The sequence below is a fragment of the Anarrhichthys ocellatus genome, unplaced genomic scaffold, assembly GCF_004355925.1.
Source record: "Anarrhichthys ocellatus isolate YVR2014 unplaced genomic scaffold, GSC_Weel_1.0 scaffold2, whole genome shotgun sequence".
Lineage (NCBI taxonomy): Eukaryota > Metazoa > Chordata > Actinopteri > Perciformes > Anarhichadidae > Anarrhichthys > Anarrhichthys ocellatus.
The window spans coordinates 13,773,274-13,789,601 of NW_022280032.1; the positions used below are offsets into that span (position 1 = coordinate 13,773,274).

General features: G+C 44.1%; 1 protein-coding gene across 3 annotated transcripts; it reads left to right on the forward strand.

Annotated features, from left to right (window-relative positions):
- The first annotated feature begins 34 nt into the window (after window positions 1-34).
- On the forward strand, window positions 35-16,238 carry eea1 (early endosome antigen 1). 3 transcript variants are annotated; one of them, XM_031860581.1, is made up of 30 exons: window positions 35-182; window positions 1,952-2,029; window positions 2,136-2,248; window positions 2,345-2,399; window positions 2,484-2,549; window positions 2,676-2,706; window positions 2,789-2,893; window positions 3,211-3,332; window positions 3,793-3,948; window positions 4,762-4,776; window positions 4,974-5,090; window positions 6,379-6,717; window positions 6,911-7,060; window positions 7,366-7,485; window positions 7,976-8,179; window positions 8,435-8,635; window positions 8,881-8,994; window positions 9,156-9,311; window positions 9,424-9,563; window positions 9,775-10,105; window positions 10,237-10,338; window positions 10,428-10,622; window positions 10,728-10,910; window positions 11,064-11,249; window positions 11,343-11,474; window positions 11,928-12,113; window positions 12,219-12,457; window positions 13,246-13,366; window positions 13,499-13,597; window positions 13,698-16,238. In XM_031860581.1, exons 1-30 carry the CDS (start codon window positions 159-161, stop codon window positions 13,818-13,820), a joined length of 4,203 nt encoding a protein of 1,400 aa, XP_031716441.1. In that variant the 5' UTR covers window positions 35-158; the 3' UTR covers window positions 13,821-16,238. The 3 variants fall into 3 exon arrangements, with proteins under 3 accessions (XP_031716441.1, XP_031716450.1, XP_031716459.1); XM_031860590.1 differs by having other exon boundaries at window positions 11,931-12,113; XM_031860599.1 differs by lacking the exon at window positions 4,762-4,776.
- The last annotated feature ends 90 nt before the right edge of the window (window positions 16,239-16,328 follow it).

Sequence of the window (16,328 nt, forward strand, 5' to 3'; positions counted from 1 at the left end):
CCAGGCTGTGTGTCCTGCTTGGGTTTAACCATCCTTCCCTTGACCCGCCCATTCGCCGCTGCTGTCGGAGCTCGGTCAGGTGTTCGTTGTACAGCGACGTAAACTTTGCATTTAGAAAACTGATTGGATTTTGTGTCGGGAAAAACAAAGACGAGGCTATGCTCAGACGGATACTTCAAATGGTAAGCTTCTGGTTCAACAAAGTCAACCGTGTCGCTTTAGTTTCGTTTAAGTCGAGTCGTTTTCCTTGGAAGACACGGGCCTATCCTTGTCTGTTTTCATGGTGGGGACGCACGTTTTAAAACACAGTGTGTTTTAGGTGGGCGGGGTTTTTATTTTTTCTCAACGGGAGTTCCTCGATTGGGAAAAGACCCCGCCACACCGCCAGATCGGAATAGGCATATCAAGCGCTCCTTCTGTGGGGTTGATACAGCTAGCCATCAAACGCTAACTTGGTTCTAATGCTAACGTTACTCCTGACAGGGATGTCGCAAGCTAACTAGTACCTCTGTAATGAAGCAGCGAACTATTAGCCTACGTGTCCTACTCTCCAGGGCTAATCGAGGCATAACGTAGCCAGCTAACGTTCTTGGTCACGGAATCATTTTATTTTCATGGTTCCTGTTAGCTAGCTATGTCATAGCAGGTTAATTCATCGTCCACTCATCACATGCTAACGTTAGCCACAGATTGACTATTGGGAAGTCCCGTGTCACTTGGTTTACCGCATCATGAAAAAAAAAATTTGTTTTAATTAACGTAAATTAAGCTTATACTAATGTGAATGCTGACGTTGTTGTTTTGGATACCAGCTTGTCACTACAGTTAGCCTTCATGTGGGAGTAAGAGGTTAGCTACTTAGCTAGCTGTAGGACTACAGTAACCACAGTGCATTGCTAACGTTAACTGCATCATTGTGTACACTTTGAAGTTCCGGCCTTGTAACCAGGAAAATCCATTTTACAACATTATGTATTTAGGTCGTGGACTGTCAGACCTCCAAGGGATGTATTGCAAACGTTTAGGAAGCAACACAAAATAAAACATTTCATGTTACGAATCACTGTATCGTTTCTTTCCTCTTCATATAAACCAACAGTAGAAGCGCGTTCATTATTAAAACAATGTAGGTGACAACACATAAGCTACATTATTACGGGTTTAGGGACAAATGGGAAACAATCGGATGGTCTGTCCTCTATATGATAACGTTAGTGAACCACTGAATTGGTTTACATCTGTCAACATTGTAACATTTTATTATGGCATACATTATATATTAAATTGCCAAGAATAATCAAGACATAATTTAAAAACAAACATATTAAAATGTACAATAAAATATGGTAGACAAACAAGATTATAACAATTAATTGTTACTGTATTATGTGCTATGAAAAAGAAGGTTCTATGCGATCTTAGTGGAGCATTTGGCCATCATACCATTGTACCATTGGTGCCAAGTACCATACATCACCAGATCCGCACCATCCCCAACCATAAAGCGTGGTGGTGGCAGCATCGTGCTGTCGGGATGCTGCTCTGCTGGAGGCTGGGTTGTGACGGCAGAGGGAAAAGTTAATTACACGGAAATCTAGCAGTTGCAAAACAATAATGTTAGTGTCGTGGAGTGGCTAAATCAGAGTCGGCCTCAATCCAATGGGGAATTTGTGGCTAGACTTGAAAACTGCTGCGCACTTACAATCTCCATGCAACATGACAAAGCTTCAGCAGTATCGTACTTTTTATAGACATCATACAGCATCTGGAGGAACTGGTGTCACCACATACTACAGTGTTGTTTATCTTGATACGACTGTCTGAAATATTTATGCTTTCAAAAAGAAAACAATCCAGGGTAGAGCTATTTATTACTACATTTATTTAAGGCTTATAATGCTAGAGTGCTGTCATACCTTCAGATTCATTTGATCTATTTTCTGCTCTTTAGACTCCTGGGAAGGGGGGCTCCCAGAATGCAGATTCAGAGCAGCCCAGCACAGACCTCAACCACGATCAGACGTCTGAGGTAACGTGAACGGACACATGGCTTTTCTAGCATTTTTTTCTGCCCATGAAGCAGATCCGAAGTTATTATCGATTGGTTGATTCCTACGACGTGTTTCTGTGTTCAGGGCTTCATCTGTCCTCAGTGTATGAAGTCTCACAACTCTGCAGAGGAGCTGTTTAAGCACTATGAGCTGTTCCATGACACCGGGGACCTGCCCACTCATATGGCCCCCACTCGGTGAGACTTCATTTACGACAATGAGTCTGACCTTATGGTGACAGAATTTGTTTGTTTGTGTATTTTTGTGAATGCGCTATTTCCTCCTTTTTGTAGGGAAGACCTTACAATGCTGCGGCAAGAAGTTCAGGACTTGCATACTTCTCTCAAGGTAAAGTGGAGGTTCTGACCCGAACAGAGGTCTACAAGTGGTTGGTTCATACAAATACTTTAGTCTGTGTTTTCACCTGATTAGGAGGAAAAGTGGTTCTCTGAAGAGCTCAAGAAGGAGTTAGACAAAGTCCAAGGACAACTGAAGCAAGTAATTCCTTCAAGATGTTTAATATATTTTCAAATGAAATCTTCTGAATATGAAACTGCTTGATAAAACATGATGGCATTGCTTACTCTTACTGTACATGTTTCTCTCTTTCCCTCCTTTCCACAGAATGATGGACAGGTGACCTCGGAGGATTCAGGTAGGGAAACTTATACTTAATAGAGAACTGTGGAAAAGGATGCCAAACATCAATCTCTAATATACGGTGCTCTTTTTCTCAGCCCTTGAGAAGAAGTTGAATGAAGCAGAGACGGAAAAGTTCAACATCAAGCAGATGAAAGACCTGTTTGAGCAGAAGGCTGCCCAGCTGGCCACAGAGATAGTAGGTCAGTGTGGCGCCTGGATACTGGGAGGCCTGTGTCTGTGGGTCTGCATCATTTTACAACACTAAAGTACTCTTGTACTAAACCACTATTAAGCTCAATCTATCCGTTGTGTTTTGTCTTAAACACACTTTGCATAAGTTGTTCCTTCAACGTTTGGTTTTATGGACTAACGACATGGCTTTTGCATTTTACATTTTACACTGGTAATGTTTTCCTTAAATCAGTTGGCTGATGTAAACAAGAGAGGTATTGGTGTGTTTTTTTAAATTTTTTTTAATTGGATACAATTAAATATTTTGAATCGTTGAATTTGACAGACTTAAAGTCCCGCTATGATGAGGAGAAGAGCCTCAGGGAGGCTGCTGACCAGAGGCTGGGCAAACTGACCGAACAGCTCCAGAAGGAGAAGCAGGAGAACAAGGGACTCCAAACAGAACTGGTACAGCGTACACTTGGTTTCCATTAAGTATTTATTCTCTTCTCACACAGCTTGAGTCATACTTAACACTTTGTGGAGACCTTTCATGAATGCTGTGCTTTTGTTTGCGGGAATAACGTTGAATCGACACAATGAAATCCTTTTGGCTCAAAGCTGTGTGTTGGAAGAATCGAAGCAGATCTGACTCAGACGGCCCCTTCATCATTATTACCCTCATCATCACACTTTTATTTTATCTGTCTGTATTTGTTTTGTTACTGTTCAGAGTGGCTTAGGGGCGTCCTACAAAAATAGGTTTCCTTCTGGAGCTTCAAGGAGACACTTGATCAATTCAGCTATTACTAAGAATCCAGTTTTGACAGATTTTTTTATTTTTTTTGATACCAAAGATCCTGTTGTTCCCACTGTCTGCCGCTCAGTTCTCCCGGCTTTAACACAGTGCCTCTGTTCTGCCCCCTAGCTGCAGCGGCCGGGAGTGGAGGATGTGGAGGTGCTGCAGAAGGAGCTGGTGCAGGTCCAGACACTGATGGACAGTATGACCCGTGAGAGGGAAGAAGAGTCTGAGCGCCTCAAATCCCACTGCGAGCAGCTGCAGGCTAACTACACTACCTCAGAGGTGAGGGAACCAAATCACCCGCTGTACTGAAATGTAGTTCTGCAGATTCTCACGTTTTCCACTCTTCCACCCTAAATTGTACCTATCACAAGCACATAAAGATGCACACTGATTCCCACAGTTTGCATAATACGATTGTAATGTTGATGTGAAATACAGTTGTTTAAATTGAATACCGTCATTACTCAGGCCCACCAACTGTAGTTGTAAGATTCATATTCACAACTAGCTCTGAAATAACTGACGTACTTTCAGTATTCCATACCAGGTGGCTTTGTGCCTATTTCTCACTAATTAATGCCTGATAAATAATTCAGATTTATCTCCTGCATTTTGTTCCCACAAGGATGGAAACATTTATAGGGAAGTCCAGGTGCCGAACCTTTATCTTTATTTAACAAATGATCTCAAAAGATAGTTTTCATGCTTTTATAATTGAGGAACCACATTCTGAATTTATATGAAAACTCTGTTTTTAATCATGTAATAGCTCCTAAGATAATAAATGACAAGTGGCTACAGTCTGAAACTGTAGTTGCAATTCATGAACATGTTGGCGTTTTTTGCGATCAGCTGTCAATAAAATGTTCTGCGTAATGCTGCCGCAGCACGATGTTGTCACGATTACGTGTGGTAAATGTTTGTGGATTTGATTATTTATCCTCCCGTCCCAGTAGCATCTGGCTCTGAGTTGCAGGTCGGACGTTTGCTGTTGTTTTGTGCCTCACCTTTGTACGTGTCTCTCTTTCCCTCCCCTTCTTCTTTTGCTCCTCACACACTGTGTCCCTCCACAACACTCACTCTTTCTTCAAGATTCGTAAACTGGAGGTAAAACATGTTGTTTCAAGTTACACCTATTCAGGTTTTTGATGCATTTTTGTGTGTTTTAATCCTTGTTGTTACTCATCCATGTTGGGTTTGTTTTCTTCTTTCATGACATTCCTTCACAGTGGTGCTTCAGTTCTTTGATTGTCCACTCAATGGTTTGCAAAGAGAGTGTAACATGTGTGTCTGTTGTATTGCAGATGACCATATCCCAACTTAAAGCAGAGCTGGAGAAGGGTCCACAGGAAGCAGCTGTCTACACACAACAGATCCACCAGCTGCAGAGCAATCTGAATAATTTGCAGCAGCAAAGCCAGGTACCACACACACACCAACAGCTACAGTTATAGTCACATGAAGCAGATTACTGCAGGCGCAAGCATATCTGCTGAAGTATCTGCCACACATTGTAAAGCATGTGATTGTGTATGATTTACTTTTGCTTCAGTAATGTTGATAAGCCTTGCCAGCCGCCCCTCAAGTACAGAGCACACCATCTCAGTTTCTGTAAACCTTCCTCTGTTGCCCGGCATCAGGCCCCGTCACAATGCCCTGCTGTCACCAGCTCTTTTTGGCAACCCAGACGTGTTGATGCAAAAACCACATGCAGCTCTATAATTAAACCAGCAGGGGGGGATCTCTGCCATGCCAGCTCGGTCTCTTGGGGGGGGTGGTAACTGCACTGGCGCAGTGGAGGCAAAGGGATCCTGCCAGAGATTGAATCCTCCCACATCAGGCCGGTCAATGCCGTCATTGCCAAGTAGGTTTCCGGGTAAGAGGAGGATTACAGTGTGCTGCCCCCACCCCAAGCTTCTCCTCACAACAGGTTACCCTGAGATCTGATACCGATACTTATCTCATGAGAATAGAGACAAAAGTGACGGAGCAGACAGTGAGACACCGAGGATTAGGACTAAGAACAGACAGGCTAACGACAAACAGGGGTTTTCATTGGTCTGTAACTCCAGGGTTAGAGAGGAGAGACCCAGCAGGGGAGCTATGACAATGACACGAGAGGGATGAGGGGATAAAGTGTCTGCAGACGGTTGTTAATGTTGGCCAGCTGCTGTGGTGGCTTGCAGAGGTTTATTGTGAAGTCCAGGTGCCCTGTCACACTCTCTAGTTAGCAGCACGCTCCGCTATCAACAACATTATGTTCTTTATCACCATGTTTTCAAGTTTACTGCCAGAGCTTAAACCAGGGCCAGTGCTGTTCACATACCACGGTATTCCCAGTCCTGTGTCGTAAACCTTTCTCTAGAAATACCACAACTCACATTACTCTTGACAGCTGACCGTTCTTTTCCATCGCTTATCTATCGCATAAGTTGTTTGTGTCTTGCTGCAGCTCTTATCACACCAACTGTTTTAATGTAGAGGAGACAAATGGTTACAGTGTGGCTTAATAAATGGCCTAACCTTTCAGTCACTGTCAATATCTATCTTTTATTTTTGAGACCCTACTCCCTCAAAAAATGATTTAACTTGCTAGAGTTTATAGTTTCGCTTTCGTTTATTTGCTCCCTACTCGGGGACATCTATCACTCCAATAATTCCCAATCTTCTGGGCAATCTACCTAATGTTATCCTCTCCTGTTCTCACAGAGCCTGTCTGAAAAGCTTGCGCGTAAGGAGAAAGAGTACCAGGAACTGGAGGAGTGTCTGGGAGCTGAGAAGGCTGCCAAGAAGGGAGCTCAAGGCAGCCTGAGAGAGAGGGAGCTGGAGGTTCAAGAGCTCCAGGCTCGGGCCACAGGGTCCGAAGCCTCCCTGACGAAGGCCCGGACGGAGCTCGGAGAGAGGTTTGAGGAGGTGACAAAGTTGAAGAATGAGATCACGGAGCTGGAGGTGAAGCATGCAGAGCTGAAGGTGGAGAGGAAACAGTTGGAACTGCAAAGGGAAGAAAAAGACAACCAAGGAGCTCAGCAGCAGACTGAGATAAGTCAGGTGAGTGGGTTGACAACGATCACACACAGAGAGCACGCAGGACGCATCCAGTTGAGGCACAAATGTCCTATGTGTTAAAAAAAAGCAAAGTCAAAGAGGATTCCAGACAGTATCTGCTGTATTTCTTGCTATTAGTGTTGTCATCCTGCGCCTTCCGACTTAACCCCCCCCCCTCTCTATGTGCTCTTCCTAGCTGCATGCCAAACTGCTGGAGGCAGAAAGACAGCTGGGTGAGGTGCAAGGTCGTCTTAAAGAACAGAGGCAGCTTTCTGGGGAGAAACTAAAAGACCGTGAGCAGCAGGCCGCCGACCTGCAGCTCAAACTGTCCCGTGCAGAAGAACAGGTCGGCATCAGAAGAAAGGAAACTGAATTATTGTGATAGATCAGACAGAGCATCTGTACATAAATAATGACGTTTAAGCATGGATCCTAAGATACAATGTATTTGTATGTAGTTCAGAATAGATTTATTTATTACGGTTAAAACTGAGAAGCAGAGTGATTAAAACACGAGGATTAGAGATTATATTAAATTATCTCCTAAAAATAAACAAATCAAGATTCAAACCTAATGCATTTATGAAACTGTTGCAGAGTGATGTACAGAAACCGCACGATGCACGACATGACTGTGTTTTGCTTCCGCAGTTGAAGGAGAGTGCCAGTAAGAATACAGATGTGCAACACCAGCTGGAGAAAGCCAAGCAGCAGCACCAGGAGCTGCAGGCGCTGCAGCAAAACACAAATGGCAAACTCCGCGAGGCTCAGGTACTGTTCACAAGAAAGTCCTTCTGTTAGCACACATTGGAGAGGCTGTGCTCGACAGTGAGTTTCTTCTTCCAATAATCTGTAACATGGTCTTATACAAAGTCATCAAATGACCTCAAAAGAGTGTCGCAACGAGTAAATCGGGTGATAATACTGTGATGATAGTTTCATAGCTTGCTCGCTCACTCATGAAGCTGTCCTAAATTATACAAAGTTTTTAACCATAATAGTACAGGTCAGAATGCAGATTTTGAACGTCACCATATTGCAAAATGTTATTTTTTGATAATAGTAGAAATTTCAGTAGCTGGATTTGAAGCCACTGTGTGTCGTGGCTTTATAAGATTATAGCATATTTTACATTATTCTGATGGCTTAACATTTTGTCCGTTCACAAATAAAAACGTATGCCTGTGTGTACACCTCTCACACAACATAAAATACATATTTGTGCCAAAATATCTTTCTGCTATGCTGGCTCGTGCTGTAGAATGACCTGGAGCAGGTGCTGCGTCAGATTGGAGACAAGGACCAGAAGATCCAGAATCTGGAGGCACTGCTGCAGAAGAGTAAGGACATTGTGAGCCAGCTGGAAACTGAGAGAGACGACTTGTGTGCCAAGATCCAGGCCGGTGAGGGAGAGACGGCTGTGCTCAACCAGCTAAAAGAGAAAAACCATGGACTACAAGAACAGGTACGCACACACACACACACACACACACGGGTCCAATTTCATGTTGCAGTCAATTCTCTGTAGTACTAAGGGAGTATGACTTTGAGAAGACACATGCCACCCCTGACACAATTAATTGATTAATTAATACAATTAATAAATGTGTTATATTATATTAATTAGCATCATCTAGGAAGGCCCGTTTTATTTAACACTAAGTACAGGGAACAATTCGTCATTTTTAAGCTTATAAAACTGTGTATGTGGGTCTTAAAGGTCACACAGTTGACGGACAAGCTGAAGAACCAATCGGAGAGCAACAAGCAAGCCCAGGATAACTTGCATAAGCAGGTCCAGGAGCAGAAGACCCTGCTGCGTTCAGCCCAGGACCGAGCCCACACCCTGGAGACTTCCGTCACTGAGCTCACCACCCAGCTCGCAGACAGCAAGGAGAAAGTAGCCCAGCTAGATGCTCAGGTAAGCCTCTCCACAAGCATGTCCGTGTAGTATGTATTTAAACTATATATATATATATATATATATATATATATATATCTATATATATATCTCATTTATTGTATATATATATCATTTATATGTCATTTATTTCAGTTTGTACTCATAGACTTTAAAATCTGACTGTAAGGAGTGATCAAAAACAGTATGTTGTCATGATATTTATATTTAATAAGAACAGTTTTTGTGGGTCTGTTTTTCTTCAGCTGAAGGCAAAGACAGAGATGCTGCTATCTGCAGAGGCAGCCAAGGCTGCACAGAAGGCTAACCTGGAAAACAAGCTGGAGACGGCCCAGCATGCACTGCAGGACAAACAGCAGGTTAGCACCTTTGTTATGCCACTGATGTTGTGCCGCAGTATGTCTTTACTTTGACAACATTTGTAAGTCCCTGATTTATGTGTTGTCTTCCTTCTCCTGCTTCACTTTACTCACTTTTTTCTCCTCTTGTATCCTGCACCCTCTCCCACCATCTTGTAAAGGAGCTGAATAAGGCTCAGAAGAAGTTGGAGGAGCAGGCCCAAAGGCTCAAGGAGAGACAGGAGCAGTGCACACAGCTGGATGCCAGTCTGAAGGAATGCAAAGACAAACTAATGGCCTCAGAGCAGCGTATAGAGCAGCTGGAGGGGCTCAATAAGGTTAGTTGGACTGTAAAAAAGGCAAATTTAGGCCTAAAATGTTCTCTAGTGAGTACATACATCTTGTTTTTTATCATTTTTATTTGATTAATCTGGTGTTTTTATCTAACAGAAATTGGAGTCACAGGTCGGGGAGCTGCAGGCCACACGGGACCAGGTGCAGCAGGAAGTGCAGAAGCTGCAGAAGGAGGGGTCAGAGGTCAAACGGAAAGCAAAGGAGCTGCAGCGCTCGCTGGAAACGGAGAAAGCAGGGTGAGTTCACTGTGCTGGTGCATCAGCTTTATTGAAATGGGATTAAGAGTTGCAAGTGAATAATAAATGCACGTAAATCCAACTGTCACTAACTCTGTAACGGTATTTTAGTGATGGCACAGCCACATGCTAGTATTTTGGTTTGCTCCACTGTATTGAATATGCATATGAATCATACTTAACACAATATAAATGTCTTTCCACTGTTAAGGGCTACAACACTACAAGAGGAGTTGATGAAAAAAGCGGCTGCTTTGAGTGACATTCAGCAGCAGCTGGAGCGCAGCGAGCAGGACAAAGCTGCTCTGAAGGTCAACGTGGACACGGTGACCCAGGAGGGGAAAACGAAGCACGCAGAAGTGGACAGGAGAGCTCAGAGCCTGACGGTAGACCTACAGAAGGCCCAGCAGGAGAAAGAGGCTCAGAAGAAGGAGCTTGCCTCTACACAGGAGAGCCTAGGAAAGGCTAATAAAGCACTGAAGGAGAGCCGGAGTCAACTGGACACAGAGAGGAAGAACCATAAGTCAGCCATGGAGGAAAAGGTAGGTTCAGTAAGCTGTTGTTTAGACCATTTCAACAACACAGGGAAATCTGTCTCGCAACAAGGAGTGACAAATGGCCACCTAGTTACATCACCAGGACATTCACAAGCTCAATCGGTCTTAATCCTCAGGAAAAGTCCAATGAGAAGGCCAGACAGGAGCTTCTTAAGGTTAATGAGGCCGTCGCCAAGTCAATGAAAGAATCGCAAGAGCAGTTGCAGCAGATGGGAGAGGTGAGCTTCTGATACAATCGAGGATGGTGCGTTATTGTTTTGAGTGTTTGTTTGAACCTAAAGACCTGCTGTGTGCCAACAAATTTCAGGCAGAGAAAGAGTTGAAAGTGCAGCTGACCACGCTGGAGCAGCAGCGCTCTAACACTCAGGGGGCGCTGAAGGAGAAAGAGAAGGAGTTGGAAAAGCTGCGGGCACAACTCAAGACGGCCAAGGGGTCCTTTGAGGAGGAGATAAAGAAACTGAAGGGCCAAGTGGCAGAGCTACAAGAAGTTAATGTCAAGAAGGCAATTAGCATTTTTACACTTATTATTCTTTGAGCGGATTGAGAGTCATTTGTGTGTTACCCAAAGTGTGTTTTGTGAATGTGTGTATGCGACTTTTACCTCCAGACGGAAGAGGAGAGCAAGCTGAGGGCCCAGGTGTCTGGGCTCGGCCAGGAGCTGGCCTCTGAGAACAGCCGGACGACGGAGCTGCAGAAGGCCTCGGAGCAAGGCCAGGAAAGCCTCACTAAGCTTCAGTCCGACTTCTACGGCAAAGAGTCTGAGGTCTCTGCCCTGCGGCAAGACCTGAAGGTAGGTTTATGCTGCAAGAGTAGAGGTTATGTTCAGTGTTTCATTCATTTTTAACTAATTATCATAGATGGATTAAGGTTAGGGAGAGGTGTAGATGATTCTGAACCGGCAGACTGATGAACAACATGTTTGCTGTCCTTTCTCTGACTGTAGGCATCAGAGGAGAGGATGAACTTGGCTGTGGAAGAGCTGGCCGCTAACCGAAGCCATCAGACGGGTTTAGAGGCTCAGATCCAGGACCTGCAGAAGGGCCGGGGCTCGTTGGAGCAGGATCTGGAAAAACGGGACCAGAAGCTCCAACAGCAAGAACAAACCCTGAGGGAACTACAGAAGCAACAGGTCAGACAAACGGATTAACCAACACGGACATAAACACTGTGTGACTTGATGTGATTTAAGTTCATGTGTTGTGAATTGTGCTTACACACTCAGGGTCAAGTACAGGAGGAGCTGGAGAAGGAGAAGAGCAAAGTTGAGGAGCTGAACAAAGCCAAGACTGTCCAGGAAAAGAGCAACACCAGACTGACTTCTGAATTAAAAACACTAATGGAGAAGAGCGAGAAGGTCAGTCGCCTTTTCATGAAAAGCAACAACTAAAAATGTCTTTCTTTTGATTTTGTAGGGGAAGAGAGAGGCTGCAATATTCCTCAGAAACATGTTATAATAGAGTCAGAGCCTGGGCTGATGACCTCCAACATCAGTCCCATTCTGGCTGACATGACTTGCTTCCCATGCCTTATTGTCTTATATAAACTGCAGGTCATCAGGGTCACATTCTTTAAAGTCATAACTGTGCTTGCTTGAGTCGACAATTTGATGCCAGCATTGGATTTTTAAGTTCTTCAAAGCTTTCTTCAGATTGATTCGAAGCTATTGTCAAAGCAATAACTTCTCAAGCCCTTTGAGGTTTGACCCCATGGGTGAAATGAGTTATTGCTTATCTTGTTAAAGACACTATAAGGTCCTTTTTTAAAAACCAAGGATTGTTCATTGAGCTATATATGTGTTGCTTTTCAGGAGCTGGGGGATTTGCAGGAAGCCAAGCAGCTGTTGATCCAGCGGAAGCTGGAGCTGCAGGGTCAGATGGAGGCGTCACAGAAGACCCTCGAGCAGGAGCAGAAAGAGCACCAGGCCACCAGGGACAGCCGGGGCCAGAGAGAGGAGCAGCTCCTCGCACAAACCAAGAATGTCCAGGATCAGTTGGTGGGCTCACTTGTCCAATTCCACCAAAAACTGTTTTAAATTAGCGGATTAAACGTCATTCTGATCCCCCTTTTTTGTGACACGATCAATGCTTTTCTCTCAAAGTCGGCAGAGAAGCGGACCCGAGGAGAGCAGGTGAAGCGCGTGGAAGAGGCAGAAGCTAAGATGGGGGCGCAGGTGACGGCTTTGAATGAAAACGTGGCCACGCTGAAGAGAGAGTGGCAGGGCAGCCAGCGGAGAGTCGGCGAGCTGGAAAAGCAGACGGATGAGCTGAGAGGAGAGATCGCCGTGCTGGAGGCCACCGTCCAGAACAACCAGGACGAGCGACGGGCTCTTCTGGAAAGGTGAGTCGACGTTGCTTCCTTTTAAACAACGTGCCACCCAAGAAATGACCCTTTGTTCCAATAAAAATACTTAAATGCATGTTCTTGATTGGCCTCAAAGCTCACTGAAGTATGTAGAAGTAAAGGAGCGAGTGAGGAATGGCTTCAATACTTTTCGGAGCACTTGTGGCTATATTCAGAGGTGGTGACTTGAGTCAGCTGCTACAAGGTTAAGTGAAAATATAGTTGCTAATTTATAGTCGTGTATATATATAACGTGCATTTTTCTACTCTGGTACAGAGAGGACCGTCCTTAAGATTCAGATAAAATGCAATCGTGAGTGTGTGAGTCCGTATTTGTTGCTAAATGTAATGCAGCGTTATTTTAAAAAAGCCCAGTTTTGGCCTTAGCTTATTCAATAGATTATCAATATGCACATTCAAAGTCAACTTGTCATCAAGCTATATGTCTAGATATTTGTAAGAAGTGACTCTTTCTATACATGTACCTTCTAATGTGGAGGTAGTGGGATAAGATTCAATCATTCACTGTGAGCTGCTGAACATTGCCCTCGTCTCTCCTACAACTTTGAATTCACTAATATAGCCTCTCAAATTTTAAAGAACCTAATTTCCTTGTACCTGGTGTGATCTTCTGTCTACAATACAGCATACAATGCTTTACATGCAGTATTTACAGTGTATATAGTACATAAGTGAATGGGTACGATGTGACTAGTCAAACTTGGATTGAAATATAACAATAACACACACACACACATCACCGTTGCTCTGTGCTTGTGTTTCAGGTGTGTGAAGGGTGAAGGCGAGATGGAGAAGCTGCAGGCCAAGATGGTGGAGCTGAGGAGGAAGGTGGACGACACGACGGCAGCCATGCAGGAGCTCGGCAGAGAGAACCAGTCGCTCCAGGTCGGTCCTGGAACACGAGGCGTCTTGTTTGTATTGTACAATAAAGAAAAACATTGTCAGCTGGTTTTGTTAGGATGCTTTATACATAAAGTGAAACGCTCCGCTTGTAACTTCTGCTGTTGCTGCTTTTAGATCAAGCAGTGCCAGAGTTTGACCAGGAAGTGGGCCGAAGATCACGAAGTGCAGAACTGCATGGGCTGTGGGAAAGGCTTTAGCGTGACCGTCAGGAGGGTAAGAATGACGTTGTCTTGGAGCAAAGGGCAACGGGACACGCATTTTAAAGTGTGCACTTTGTAATGTGACCCTCTCCTTCTCCTCTGTGAATATCCAGCACCATTGCAGACACTGTGGCAACATTTTCTGCGCCGAGTGTTCACCGAGGAACGCCCTCACACCGTCCTCGAAAAAGCCAGTACGGGTCTGTGACACGTGCTTTGAGGAGCTCCAAGGCTGATTTCCCTCTCATCGCTCTCCCCCTCAACCCTTCACCCCTTTTCCCTCCACTTCCTACTTCAGCAGGCAGAAGAAGGCGTGTCTCTGTCATATTTAATGTGCACTATTAAGGACAGACCCAGTGCAAAGTCTCCCACCAGCAGGGGACTTCTGGCTCTGGCGTGGAGGGGAATAACCAAAGGGTTTGGATGGAGAGACACCGGAGCCACATAATGGGGTGGGATTGGTTGGAATTGGTTGGGATTGGTTGGAATTGGTTGGAATTTGTCTGTATCTGTTTTTGTGCCTTAGCTACTCCTGTGGACTGCCAGAGAGCGGAGACAGTGAGAACTAAACACCATCCATCTCTTTAAGTTAATATTCACATCTCCATCGTTGTTTGGGTTCATTGGCAAGTGCAAGGTGTGTACGTGGTGAGATGTTTGGCATCAGCTGCCAGGAGGTGAAAGGTCAGTGTGACACTGCCGGAGTGACTGGGGGAAGTAAATATTGTAATGGTGGTGTTGGAAATCACTGCTGCCATACAAAGGTAAATGCAGGCAACTATTTTGTAAACATAAATATCTGTAAATACCCAATCTGACGATTGGGTATGATGTTTTCTGTGTTACGACTACATCGATTTGATCACTAAAAAAATAGAAATCTGCAAAAGCAAATTAATTACAACTCAAGATTTTAGGGTCAAATGTCGTCATTTTTGTTTGATAAATGTTCAAACTGTCTTTAAGAAAACAAGTCATCAGTCCATTTTTGCACCAGCGACTCTTCTGCACGGGACGTGAGATCCACCGTGACGTTGAATCAGTTCCTGCGTGTTTCCTTTGTGCGGCAGCGTGTTTGTGCGTTTGTTGAATTTGATGTATATTCAGCCTATTTCATGACCAAAGAATGTCTTCAGCAGGAATACAGACGAGATGAAAACCCGGAGCTTGTTTCATATTTCAGTATTTTTCTAAGCGTGAGGCTTTTGAGTTTTAAATCACAGGGTCCTACATTTTTATTTTGTTCACCGCATGGATGACGATCTGAGAGGCTTTTATGTACAGTCACTTCTTGCTGTGCCACATTTCTCTCTTCGTGTTAATTTCTTCAAACTGTGGTGCTTTTTTGTAGACTGTTATTAAGGCAGTCTTTGCAGTCGCCTGCATGTTTATTTTTACATTTTATTTTCCTGCTGCTCGTCTACACTCAGCGGCACTGAATACAATACTGCTGGAGCTGTGCGCTTGTGTGTGTGTGAGTGATCTGCTTTGAAGCAATAACTGTGGCTGTGTGTGATGTTGCTGTAACGGAGTGTGTGTTTTAGGCCTGCTGTGTGTGGGTGTGTGCGCGCAGAAGTGCACTGTTGGCTGTCAGACCCTCACCATCTCTCTGGCGTGTTGTTTCGGGGATGTCGGTGCTGCTTTCAGTTCTCTGTCCAACCTGTGTGCAGCTGGTGACACTGTAAAAGTTCATTCCTGCTTTGTATAATTTATAATTGTCGACAGAGTTTTGGTAAGATCTTTTGTGCAATTGTCTAAAGACTGGAGCAGACGGAAACACGATGCGGGCCGTTTCAGCCGACTTGCAACAAGCAGCTTGTTTCCGACTTACCTAATTAGCCATTTATGCTTGTTTGCTCAAACGACGTCCGTTTCAGTCGCAAGCTCCCAAGAACCCCCGTCTCTTTTTTGTGTTGCATTGGTTTTGTTATGTCTACCTCAGATTGGCACAGGAAAAGCACTATTTCTAAACCTTAGAGATCACAAATATTGTGTCATTGCTTGCATTTGATCAAGGATTTCTGATTTATCTATCAAGCTGTACAGCCCCTTAAAACCTAGAGATGCTTCGCACCTTATTGTATTCTGGGCTCGTCCGTATGAGAACCCAGCCACGAGCGTAGGACCACCGACTTTATATACAGGCTTCAGCATTTCAAGCCTTGATGTACTTAACTACTCATTAATAATAAGGCTGTCATAATTATCTTTGTAAATGTTTGCAATGAAAGAGAAAATGGAAATATATAACACTTGTGGATGTAGAAACATGACAAAAGTGAAAATGTGTGTGTGGACTCATCAGTGTCTTACATTTAATTGAATTTTTTCTTTTTACGAAAAAGGCACCACAGATCTGAACGCAGTGAATTGTGGCTTGCTTCGTGTTGCTGCCAGTTGATCATGCATGATGACTGAACTGGCCTGTGGCTCACACGTCTTCTCCATGTTTAGAGTGTCCGGTGGTTGTGAAGGTGTGCCTTTAGGCCAACGTCTTGTACGTCACTGCTCAGTGTTAGCGGTGACACGCCCCATGTATCACCACAGTCAGTTTACCTGAAGGGACGAGCGAAACAACGTGATTCATGTTCACATGCACCATTTTCTAATTCATCGTCATGACAAACGTAAATAAAACCTACAGTATGTTTCTATTTTCTTGTGTGCTGTTTTTTTAATTTAGACACAAATGAAATCTGTATTTTATACATTCATCAAAGGTGTAGTTGTAGTTGAAACAAGTT

Bases quoted from the DNA above. Each gene is read 5' to 3' on its own strand.
- eea1 (XM_031860581.1), top strand. From the start codon at position 159: ATGCTCAGACGGATACTTCAAATG. The intron at 10,106-10,236 runs GTAGGTTCAGTA...CTTAATCCTCAG, and splicing joins AGTCAGCCATGGAGGAAAAG to GAAAAGTCCAATGAGAAGGC. The intron at 13,367-13,498 runs GTCGGTCCTGGA...TGCTGCTTTTAG, and splicing joins GAGAGAACCAGTCGCTCCAG to ATCAAGCAGTGCCAGAGTTT.